A 12,878-nucleotide genomic window follows, 5' to 3' on the forward strand; every position below is an offset into this window, starting at 1 on the left:
CATGGCAGTAATACTTGAATAGGTCACCGGACACACCCATACATTCACTTCCTTACACCAAAGTGTCACTGCATGAAGCCAATACACCTTCTGCATATTTTATGAGGTTGAAGGAAACCCAAATACCTACAGCACCCAGATACAATTGGGTTTAGACCAAACTCTTAAACCCAGGTCCCCAGTGCTGTATGGCACTCAACCTACCAGCGGTGCCACCATAATGTATTTTGTATTGTTATTACTTTTCATTTTCATCAACTGCTTTATCCTGGTCAGTCCTGGAGTTTGAGGCCTGTCTGGTTCACCCAAGAAACACTGTCCGCAAGGCAGAAATACCCTAGACAGGGCATCAATCTATCGCTTCGGCCAACCTTTTTTTTTTTTGTGTATTTTTTTCTCCCTTTTATGCGCGTCCAATTGCCCGATTGCATCATGCTTCCTCTTCACCAATGCCGATCCCCGCTCTGATTGAGGAGAACAAAGCTAACCCACGACCCCTCCGACACATGGGCAGCAGCCGTATGCATTTTGTCACCTACACATTGACGAGTGCAATGCGGATCAGAACTGTGTACGGAGAGACACACCCTGACCGAACTATTTTCCCGTCTCTGCACAGGCGCCATCGATCAGCCAGCAGAGGTCGTAATTGCATTAGTTATGAGAGAGTCCCTATCCGGCTATTAATATCCCACCCGTATCTGAACAACAGGCCAATCGTCGTTCATGTGGCTGCTCAGAGCTGAGACTAGATACGATGTATGTAAGATTCCAGCTCTGGTTCCAGCGTGTGTTTTTACCACTGCACCACCTGAGCAAGCGATCAGTTTTCTTTATTAAGTTAGTTAAAATAAGTGTTTTCATATTACTGACTAAACTATGTTACCGACAACACCACCACATGCAGTCCAGCCTCAGTACCCAGATTGTTGGACGGGTCTATAGGCCTTACGTTGGTCAAACTTCAACCAGAACCCTCTTCCTTCCAGACAATGTATAGGACAGTTAAAAACACTGAAAGCAGCAATGGTTTGTTCTACCTAACAAATGCTACGTATATACTCAGCTGCCAGTACACACCAAATAACCAATTACATGCAGCACTATAGGAAGGAATGATGTATTGATGCCAGCAGAAGCTGGCACAGGAAAAATGTTGGCAGTACTTTGTTCTGTTTGCTCAATACGGAACATTGATAAATGGTAACATCATGACAAGGTTTTTTGTGCTACAAGAATGGGATTTGACACCCAAAACATCAAGGCAACATGAAATAATCTGCTACGATTAAATCTAAGGCACCCTCAATATTAAACGTTCAAGTTTAAACATACAATGCATGACCAAAAGTATGTGGACACCTTAAATACCTGTTAATTAATATAATTTTTCTGGGAAGGTTTATTACTTGATTTGTACTGATGATGAGTAAAGCACTGAGTATGAGTCAGAAGGCCTGGCTCAGGGTCAGCTCTTTGAATCATCCCAAAGATCCCGGATTTGTCCATTAGTGTTTAATGGTGGTGCGTTTTACATCATTTCAATTTGCACACTTTGCATTCCGAGTCCCAATAGGCCTGTGTGCGGCTGCACAGCCATGGCAACCTGGTGCGAGGAAAGCTAATATGCATGTGCTCTATGATGCACTTGTGGGCCACTTACGAGTTGACTGGAACACCTAACTGGGTGGAAATTTCATAAACTGTCTTGTGGAATAAGGTGGCGCCATAGCTGTGTGTCGAAAAGAAGTGTCAAAATACTTGGCCATGTATTGCTTGTTCTGGTTCACTGTAGCTCCTTCCTTAACACCGTGGTAACTAACATTGCACATAAAAACTCAAGAACAAAAATACAGACAGACATGATGGCAATGCAGATTTCACAACAATTCAACAATTATTGTTCACTGGCAGTTTATGTAGTCCATTACTGACCATGAGCTTTCATGGGATGGGAGGCGAGGAAAAGCACTCCAGTCAGAAATAGGAGCACAAAATGCCAAACCAAAAAAAAACTAAAACATGATGCAACTACGATTTCTGGATTTTCCCAGAAATGCAGAGTAGCGGTTTGATCAAGCATAGCAATGATAATGTATTAACCCCCAAAAAGTCTGAACTCGCCCAGATGAATTCTGTGTTTTGTTCATTTAAGTGCAACAGTAATTTAAGTTATTAATTATATATTGTTCCCAGGGAAGAAAGTTCTCCAGATTTTAAAGCACCGGTTAAAGTACTGTTGGCTGGATTTAACTTGAAATACATAGTAGGTTATGACACATTAAATATTTTGTTTAATAATTTCTTACCAGTATGTACAATTCAATAAGGATGTAACGATGCACCACAAGACAGTTAATAACCGATTAAAAAATTCCACGATTCAAATCGATTTGACATGCAAAATGAATCGATATTCACTTTAAACAGCAGAGGGCACTGACACTATACACCTCGCCTGGTTGACGTCACTGGCGCTATACGCCTGGTTACCAGATTCGGGGTTTTTCAGCCAAATTGGGCTTTATTCAAAATTGTTTTGCATAGTTTGTACATACTTCAGAAATGAAAGGGCATTTATTATTTAGAAAAATAAAAGATAATCACAAATTCAGTATTTTATTTTCTTTGTTAAGGAGAAATAATAAAAGGAAATAATGTCATAATTTGTCTTCAATTTCAATTTTAAAAAAATCGGGAAAAAATCATATCGTGAACCCAGTATCGTGAATCGCATCGCATCGCAGGTAGAGTGTATCGTTACATCCCTGCAATTCAACAAATAAATGCTTTCAAATTAGCAAAAACCACATTTTCCCACCGCAATAATGTGTGAATCACCACATTTTTTACCAGCCGTGTCCAGATTTTAGTACCACCAAACTGCAGCCAGATTTGTTGATCATTCTCATAACAGACCAGTGGTAGTGTTAACTGGTAAGGCATTTAACTTTACAGGCACTGCAATCACACACTGATTCCATCAAAAAAAACTCTTCTCTGGTATAATTTGCATTGTTCATAAATTACATTCCTACATTCATTTACACAATACTACTTCAGTCAATTCCTTAAAAGACATGGATTTTAAACCCAAAAATGAAAAATAAGACCTGGTAGGCCTGTCACAATTAATATTTTCTTGAATAATTATTATTTAAAATGACCACAATTATTTATTAGACAATTGTACACAGATTATATGTAGGCTGTCACAAGGTTTTGGTCTATAGAGTGTTTTGAATACAGATACATTTCTTGTAGTTCCTCTATTTTGAATTTGTCTCAAATTCAATACAACAATTTGAATGAGGGGGCAGGGTGGCGCAGTAGGTGGCGCTGTAACCTTACAGCAAGAAGGGTCTGGGTTTGATTTACCGGCTGGGCAGACAGGGTCCTTTCTGTGTGGAGTTTGCATTCTCTCCCTGTGTCCACATGGGTTTCATCCAGGTGATCTGGTTTTCTCCCACAAGTCAGACCAAGTGGAACTACTAAAAATTGCTCTCAGTGTGTGTGTGTGTGTGTGTGTGTGTGTGTGCCTGCACTTTGTTGGGTTGGCGATTTATCAGGCGTGTTTCCAGCCTTTTGCTAAGGAATCAGGAGTCACAGTGACCCTGGCCAGGATAAATCAGTGGTTAAACAGACAATTAAATAATGAATGAATTAGAGTGAGACATTAAAGATCTTTGGAAAAAATTCTTCAGGTCTTTAGTTTCAACTGTTACATTAATTAGTTTCTCTGATTACAAGATTTATAATAAAGATTGAACTGAATTCAAGGAAAATCCAAAATAGAAGCATGTTCATGTGCTCACAGCCTTACAGCCCCTGTTTTCATTCAGTGGACTTTTTTATCCAAAGCACCAGAATACAATGCAGGCAACTGAGGATTAAGGGCTTTGCTCAGGAGCCCAACAGCGGCAACCAGTGATGCTGGGGCTTAAATAAGCTACCTCTGTGATCACTAGTGTAGTAACCAGCGACCTTTAACTACGTAGAAGAGCTGTGTCAACTTGTGTTTGACTGAATCGGCTTTTGAATATCGTCATCAGCTGATGGTGTGTCCAATGCAATGGTGATGGTGTGTCCAGTGGCAAATTCAACAGAAAAAAAATTAATTATTTAATTAAATGTATCTGTATAGCAAAAATCACATGATTGTGACAGACCTACTATTTTGTAGTTAAGTTTTGTCTTGAAAAATCAAAAGAATAACAAATCAGGTCCAGATGAATTAACGATTGACTTCAGACTGTTAAATCAACGTTTATGATCAGCACATGATTATGCGGTTTAGTAAAATTCTGTTGCTAATTAATCGGATTAAATAGATAATAAGCCATCAGTAAATCAATCCACAATCATTATTACATCAGCACAAAAACTAAAATCATGTGCCGACACTACCCCCCTCCCCCCACTCACGATCTATTTTGTCCCTCATGATTGAGTATGGCAGCGGATGTTAATGCAGGACTACTATGTGCAAATGAAAACTTGTGCTACCTTCCTTGACAGATTTCGGATCTACGCAGTGGTCAACCAACCAAAACGGAGCCTCTCCACTGCAGAACTGTAGTCTCCAAAGGACAGAGAGCAAACTGAAGCAAGGATCACGGGGATGGGAGAACCCAATGTCCAGCTGCTGCTTGTTTTCTGATTAAGCTGTAGGCGAGCGGCCGGGGGCTCTCACAGCATCCGAGCACTGTGACTGGCTGCTGCAGTCGTCCGCCTTCAACTTGTCTTCTGAGACTCAACGTGCAGCATGGGCCAGACACCACAGGCAAACTGTAAGGATGATTGGAAAACAGTTAAAAGGGTCAAAAAGATCAACCATATTAAGGGAATGAAATAAAAAGACAAAATTGATATGCAGGCACTGCTTTTAATCATTGTATCTGTGCGTTTTAGACATGCTGACAGGTGATAAATAAAGCATAAAGCAAAGCTATTTACAGAGACAAACATTGACCATAAGACGTTTTGCACTGAACAGCTCAGTGACTTAAGATAGCCAAAAAGTTACATGCTGCTACCTTTCCAACATAGTGACATTACCCAGAACTAAAAACAGCCTGGCTTGGCTTAAGGAAGGCAAGCATTAAGGCTCTTTAGTGTACTGGCAAAGAGAATTTAAAATAAATTGGTTGTCTAAACAGATAAATCTCTTGATGTCTTTAAATGATGGCAGTAAGTAAGTGGTACCACAGCAGTTGGAGTACTGGACTTAATTGGAAGGTCACTGGATTAAGACCTACCTACTTCCAAGGTGCAACTGTTGGGACCCTGGACAAGGCCCCTTAAAATATAGGATAACATCTTTGGCAGATGGAACACTTTATTTGTCATATATACATCTACACTTGTTTGGAAGCTGGTCAGAGTGCAGGGTAACCATTGTATGGCACCCCTGGAGCCAAAAGGAATAGATTATGGCTCAAGTGCCCAACAGTGGCTAAATAGCAGAGCCAGGATTGGTTGCATTGTAATCAGTCACAATTATGAGTCGCTTTGGATAAAAGCGTCTGCTAAAATGCAGTAAATGGTAAGTAAGTGATGATTGTAGTTGAGCAGTGCTTTAAGTTCATTTCCTTTTAATACAGGAATTGGGAAATGGCTTCTGAAGGGAGAACCCCACAATTCCGTATTTCACTGTAGATGAAAGTCTTTTCTAAGTGCAGTTAAAGTATATTTCTGGATTAGAATTAAATGTTAATATATTGTTCAAGTGTGCTTAATCTTTTCTTTTTCTGGAAGCCTACAACTGCTCAAACTGGGGATCCATGGTTTGAATCTTAGCAATTCTACCAGCCCCTAGGGTTCTGCACAGACATGACTGGCTGTGTCTGTGAAGGAGGGGATGGCCGAACAACCTAAAAGGGCTAACAGGAATTGCATGAACCCATACTCACCTTCACTTTTGGTCTGTACTTGAGGTAGGTGGCTCGAATCTGGAGGCTGTAATACACGAAAACATAAAATGTTTACACCAATTTAAACAGTGAACAACCCAGTGCAGGATAAATGAGGTCATGTTTCACAGGGCTGAAATGGAACTGAAATTACCTGAGGAGGATGTGGAGGTAGGAGCCGAGGCCTGTTAGAATATGCCACCACGCGTGAAGCTGCGTCACGGCTCCTACTACGGGAGGCAGCTTCTGCCTTGTGGCTCTACAACAACACATGTTCAGTTTCAGTTATTCAAACAGCCATCTCTTTAATCTGTTGATCTGGTTTCTAGTTGAAATAAGTGTTATTGATTTGTCTGCAAATTGTTGCACATAGTTTGTATTTATTAGCCCAATTTAACATATGAAAAAGATCAAGTAACATTATTAAACGTACCATATAAATTCTGTGATTAAACAGTTACTGTACAAAAAGATATGTTAAATTTCTAAACAAGGTGGTAACTTATTTCAACTTAGAAAACAACAGGGGTGAACAAACGTCTTATATAATTTGTAGACGGAATTAAATCTCACCTTAATCTTTCACAGAAAATATTATCTATGTTCCATAAGACAAATCCTAGCAGGAAGATACATAATGACGTGTAGCACAGCGCTCTTAGCCATGGATACACCCTGCAACATGAAGCACATTTCGATCAGCTGAATGAAAACACTACTGGCCAAAAAAAAAAAAAAACATGTTTTCCATAATCGTTTACATTTTCAGCATTCAGTGGACGCTTTTACCTTAAGCGACTTACAGAACTGTGACAGTATACAATCTACACAATTTGCTTAAGCGCCCAACAGTGGCATACGGTCAGTGGTCCTTCCAACTACTAATCCAGTACCCTAACCGCTAGGCAACACCCGCCGGATCCCCATTTGAACATCTAGACACGTGTTAAAGTTTTACATCAGAGATTTAAATCTTTTCTTTTTCTAAAAGCTCACTACTGTTCAGATTTGGGGATTCAGGGTTCGAATCTCAGCAGTTCTGCACAAACATGACTGGCTGTGTCTGAGAAGGAGGGAATAGCCATTGGGAGGGGCACTTACCAGTGCGCTCTCAGTGCTGTTCCCAAACCCGATAAAAATTAAAAAAGGTTGCGTCCGGAAGGGGCATTTGGTGTAAAAGCCTGGTACTCAGTCAAGAACGATCCACTGTGGCGCTCAGCGGTAAAAAACACTAGCACACCAGAGCTGACATTTTGAACTTGTCGGTTCGAAACTCAGCTCTGCCATCCGGCTGGGCGCCTACACAACGATTGGCTGTTGTTTATACAGGATGGGAGCCGGATAGGGACCTCATAACTGATGCAGTTACGACCTCTGCTGGCTGATTGGTAGCGCCTGCATAGGAGTCGAGGAATAATGCATTGATCAGGGTGTGGCTCTCCGTACACAAAGCTGATCCGCATGTAAACTCGCCTCGTGCAGGTGAAAAGATGCAGTCGGCTACTGCGCACGTCAGAGGGGGCGTGTGTCAGTCCTGCTCTCCACAATCAGGAATGGAGATCAGCATCGGTAGAGAGAAAGTGTAATGCAATCCAGTAATTGGATACGACCAGATTGGAAGGAAAATTGGGAAAACTGTTTTATCAGACTTAGCCAATCAAGTCTGTGTAGACGCCCAGATAAGATTTTCACCACCACTGAGATCAGAACCAGGATCTCAGTGTTGGTGGGCTAGCATAACAGACTGCTCAGATAACAACAATCTAGAGTAAGAAATATTTAGATATCTATACCTAAGTAAACTGTAAAGCCCTTTTGCTAAACTTTCAATACTAGCAAAGAGACAGATATGTGGGGACAAATATTGAAGCTAATGTTTACTTACCATGTGACTATAAAAATAGACCGAAATACTACGAAAGCCACCAATACAGCATACATGACCTGAAGAAAAGAAAAACAGCTTTCAGGGTTTAACTGCCTAGAACACAGGAATCCAAACAAACCTGGCATGTAGAAAAGTGAGTGCATTTAAGGCTCTCTTAGACAGCAAGGACTAAACAAAACATGATCTTGCAATGCAATTATCCTCCTACATGCTTGGGTATCAGCCAGACTTACAAGGGCAAGCATGGGAGGCTCTGCCTTCACTCACAACCGGCTCTGCGACTTTGTTAAGCCTGGCTTTGTATGACGTTTTTTGCTTGGGTGGAACACCTTTGTTTTTGAGTGCATATTTAAAGCTGGGTGTAGTGGGTTCAAACTAAATAGAAGCAACAAATAAATGTATCAGTTCATGGCTTACCTGATGAAATACTGGTTCTTTCCACTGTAGGTACACCTGCACCAGATAAGAGAAAAAAAAGTATGATATGAGATCAGTACCTTTGGGCTCTGAGCACATAAAAGAAATGCTTGAGTAGGTGTAAGGTCAAGAACATTGTTAACCCAGGAAATACACCTGAATAAATGCACTTCCTTTGAAAATGAAAAATAAATTAAATGAAAAAGTGTGTTAAACAAATGAGGTCATGAATTAGGAACCAAGGCCTTACCACACTAACGACAATACTGAAGAAGAGCAGAAGCGCAATTGGGAAATAGTTAATGACGTTTTCTTGCTTGAAGCATTCATATCTGTGAGAGCACAAATAAAATTACAATATTATTATACACTGATCAGCCATAACATTAAAACCACCTCCTTGTTTCTACACTCACTGTCCATGTTATCAGCTCCACTTACCATATAGAAGCACTTTGTAGTTCTACAATTACTGACTGCATTGACTGCATTTAGGACCACCACAGAGCAGGTATTATTTAGGTGGTGGATAATTCTCAGCACTGCAGTGACACTGACATGACGGTAGTGTGTTAGTGTGTGTTGTACTGGTATGAGTGGATCAGACACAGCAGCGCTGCTGAAGTTTTTTAAACACCTCACTGTCACTGTTGGACTAAGTATAGTACACCAAACTAAAATATCCAGCCAACAGCCCCCCGTGGGCATCATCCTGTGACCACTGATGAAGGTCTAGAAGATGACCAACTTAAGCGGCAGCAATAGATGAGCGATCGTCTCTGACTTTACATCTACAAGGTGGACCAACTAGGTAGGAGTGTCTAATAGAGTGGACACGGTATTTAAAAACTCCGGCAACGCTGCTGTGTCTGATCCAATCATACCAGCACAACACACACTAACACACCACCACCATGTCATTGTCACTGTAGTGCTGAGAATGATCCACCACCTAAATAATACCTCCTTTGTGGTGGTCCTGACCATTGAAAAACAGGGTGAAAGCAGGTTAAAAAGATATGTAGAGAAACAGATGTACTACAGTCAGTAATTGTAGAACTACAAAGTGCTCCTATATGGTAAGTGGAGCTGATTAAAATGGACAGTGAGTGTAGAAACAAGGAGGTTACAAAACACAATAATATTGCAGTTTTTTATATAAATGCACACATCCATAACTTAATATCATACTGAAGGAGCGGCGTTTTACACTAGCTCATTACCACTGAGATCTGGGTTTGAATCTTAGCAGTGCTATCGGCCAGCTGGGCATCAACACAGACATGATCGACCATGTCTGGGGTGGCCGAAGCCGTGCGATGGATTGGCGTCCTGTCCGAGGTATTCCCGCCATGCACCCAGTGTTTCTCAGTAAAACCAGACTGCCCGCTTTCCTGACTAGGCTAAAAATTTATTCGCATCAGTACACACAGTTACAAAACGTACATTAAGAATAAAGGTAATGTTTATCCAGAACTATAAATCATATGTGAAATATCACTCACAAACAGTAGACAAAGACGCAGCAACTGTAGATCATCGGCAGTTCGTCTAACAGCTACGAACACAGAACACATGTATTTATGAGAATTTTAACCTCATGTTTTACACACATTAGTTACATTCATGACAGGACAGGTAATTCATTACTGGTTACACAAGATTCATCAAACACAGTCACTGACAATTTTGTATCTCCAATTCTCCTCACTTGCACGTCTTTGGACTGTGGGAGGAACCAAAGCTCCTGGAAGAAACCCACGCAGACATGTGGAGAACATGCAAACTCCACACAAAAAGAACCCAGGCCGCTTCAACTGGGAATCAAGTCCAGGACCTTTTTGCTGTGAGTCGACAGCGCTATCCACAAAGCCACCGTGACGCAAAACATGTTACAGTTTTTCATTTAAAGCTCAGGGTATAAATAAATAGTTAAATGCAACAGTAAACATGAACTCACCTGCATTTCATACTGCAGTGTCATGTGAAAACACCAAGAACCAATGCCAACAGCTACATTAGTAATAGCAAAAAAAGAACAGAACAGATGCAACATGATTAATACACCTCATATACTCAAACACCCATCAGTAGCGCATACCCTGCATTCCAATACTACTTTCACTTCCACATTTAGGACAACCACATCTCCATCCTAAGAGCTTAAGTGAAGTGTGTTATATAAACATTAGATGGCTGGAGTGCTGCTGATTCAACAATCCAGAAGCAGAAATGACGCAGAAGGCCATCAAGCATAAGTCTCTACTCAGGTATAAGTACAATGCCAGATTTGAAATACACCAAGAAGGGATTTTTGGGAAGCGGGGTGGTGGTTGTAATGCTGCAGGTGTCTGGCAGTGCAACTGGGTGTACCAGTTAATAATAAACATAAACTTAAGCCGCTCAGGTGGCGCAGCAGTAAAGAGACACGCTGCAACCAGAGCTGGATTCTGAGTACATTGTATCGAATCCAGCTCTGCCTTACCGGTTCGAGGCGGAGTGGCTGTATGAGCAACGATTGGCCGGTTGCTCATTTGGGGGGCGGGACAAAGAACCGGATGTGGGTCTCTCTCTGTCAGAATGCGATTATGACCTCTGCTGGCTGAGGTGTGGGTGGCAAAAATGCATCCGGCCGCTGCCCATGTTTCGGAGGGGATATGGGTTAGCTTCGATCTCCTCGGTCAGGGCAGGGTTCGGCATAGACAGAGAGGAAGCACGATGCAAATTGAACAATTGGATTCGCTAAAGGGGGAGAGAAAAGGGAAAAATAATAATAATAATAATAAACATAAACTTGGAAGGGTCATAAATATCACTGAAGTTTGAAAACCCAAGCAGATAAGACGTTGACACATCCAAAAAACAACACAAAAATAGTATTGTTCAATATGTTTGGTCCTATTAGACTAGCGCATTAGTGGATTAATAATTCATTGCTTATAAATGCTGAAGACTGAGATCAATGGCAGGCTTTTTCACTGATATTCACAATGCGAGTCGCATAGGTACGAGTGTTTCTTAGTTGATTCAGGCTTTTTTCAGATGCACATGTAAGTCAGAGGCTCAAACTGTCCAGCCCTGAAGACAACAGGTGTGTTTTGAAAACAGTACCTGAGTTCAGAGGTTGAGTTCAACCATAAACTAACACTTAACTGTTACAAACACAAGCAGGCTGCATTCAGTGCAAACACTAGCAGTCTGTAGAATGCCCTGTTGCTGCTTACCTGCAAGCCCTAAAAAGGACCAGACGTAGCGGACCTCCAGTCCATCTTTTAATGTCTGTATCGCTCCATAAATTGGAGGGAGGATCATAATCAGGTTACTGACTGTATTCCCTACAAAGATAAATAACACAGTGGTAAGTGATAAAGAAGATGTTTAGCAGTACTTTCACTTTTATTTTGGTATTGATTAAATGTTTTCATGCTGTAATGTGGGAATATACAGAATGACTCATGAAGAAACAAAATAACACCTTTATTTATGTAGTGGCCTTGTCAAAGTCCTGACTTACACCCCATTTATATGCTGTATGCAGTTGATGGACAAAAGCCCACTGATACCTCCCATCCAGATGTGCAATACCCCGTGAGAACATACAAAACTCCTTAGAGACTGTGACCGGATACGAGGACTTAAACCATATCATCAGACACCAGATATAAACGGAACTTACAAACAGCATATAAGTAAGTATATAATGGTTAACTCCCAAACTGCCTTTCTGTTCCCTTAATTTGTGCACTACGTAGGGCAGAACATAAAGGCGTTTGCTGCCTAGCAGCTAGTTCAACGATTACTGCAGCTGATTGATTCCTCGGTTCAAGGAGTCGACTCACTCCAAACAAATATACGGTGTTGTGAATTGGAGTTGAATAAATGAATCGACTCTAATCTTTCTTGTAACTTTAACACAAAAAGAAAATAATTTGTCATGAAATGTGATGTATCAGGGTATGTATAAATATCTCGTAGTATAGTATGATTAACACTATGAATGACATAACGTAGCACATCCACTTCCTTTTATTTTAATCCCTGGATTCAAAGAATCAATTCCCAGCCAAAGCAAGCGGAACGTCATTAAACCCGGTAATACAGGACCGGGGCGCCCCGTATGCAATCTCAGTGTAGCTCACGGGTGTAATTTATACTCCATGTTAGATTGCATTTTCGAAATAAATAGTATTGTAGCTTGTGTTTAGACGCTTTGTTGACGCTTTAAGTTCAGTCTTGTCCCGGCTAAAGGGAACCGCTTACCACGCTAATGCTACATAGCTAGCTAACGCTTTTAGCAGTCACCAGCCCAACGCAAATAATGACATTTCGGGTTGTACTTACAGAATTCGGCGATATAAAACGAGACGACATAGTTCTCCTCACACCAGTCCAGTGTTGAGGTCGGAGCGCCCCAGTAACCCTGCCTGTCCGCCGCAGGAGCCATGATGAGTAGGAGGGGTGAGGCGACTGCCTGTTAGTGGGAGGAGCTTGTTGTAACGGAGTCGCTAGTGTAGCCAATCGGAAAGCAGCAACCTCTGCACAGTGCACAGGTGAGATAACAGTACAACAGTGTATGCACTGTAGTAGAGGTGCAGCCGCAGGTAGCTTGTTCAAATAAATCCAAAACAAAACGTTCGGTTTTATCCTAGATGTCTGAGCAG

At 41.3% G+C, this 12,878-nt stretch overlaps 1 protein-coding gene across 1 annotated transcript; it reads right to left on the bottom strand.

Annotated features, from left to right (window-relative positions):
* Positions 1-4,202: 4,202 nt before the first annotated feature.
* Positions 4,203-12,661, bottom strand: acer3 (alkaline ceramidase 3). The gene is made up of 11 exons (XM_063014183.1): positions 12,559-12,661; positions 11,442-11,552; positions 10,178-10,230; positions 9,723-9,775; positions 8,468-8,549; positions 8,218-8,253; positions 7,798-7,856; positions 6,486-6,587; positions 6,067-6,171; positions 5,913-5,958; positions 4,203-4,788 (listed from the first exon to the last, which is right to left on the bottom strand). Exons 1-11 carry the CDS (start codon positions 12,659-12,661, stop codon positions 4,735-4,737), a joined length of 804 nt encoding a protein of 267 aa, XP_062870253.1. The 3' UTR covers positions 4,203-4,734.
* Positions 12,662-12,878: the final 217 nt, after the last annotated feature.

Source organism: Trichomycterus rosablanca, chromosome 18 (assembly GCF_030014385.1).
Source record: "Trichomycterus rosablanca isolate fTriRos1 chromosome 18, fTriRos1.hap1, whole genome shotgun sequence".
In the NCBI taxonomy this organism is placed as follows: Eukaryota; Metazoa; Chordata; class Actinopteri; order Siluriformes; family Trichomycteridae; genus Trichomycterus; species Trichomycterus rosablanca.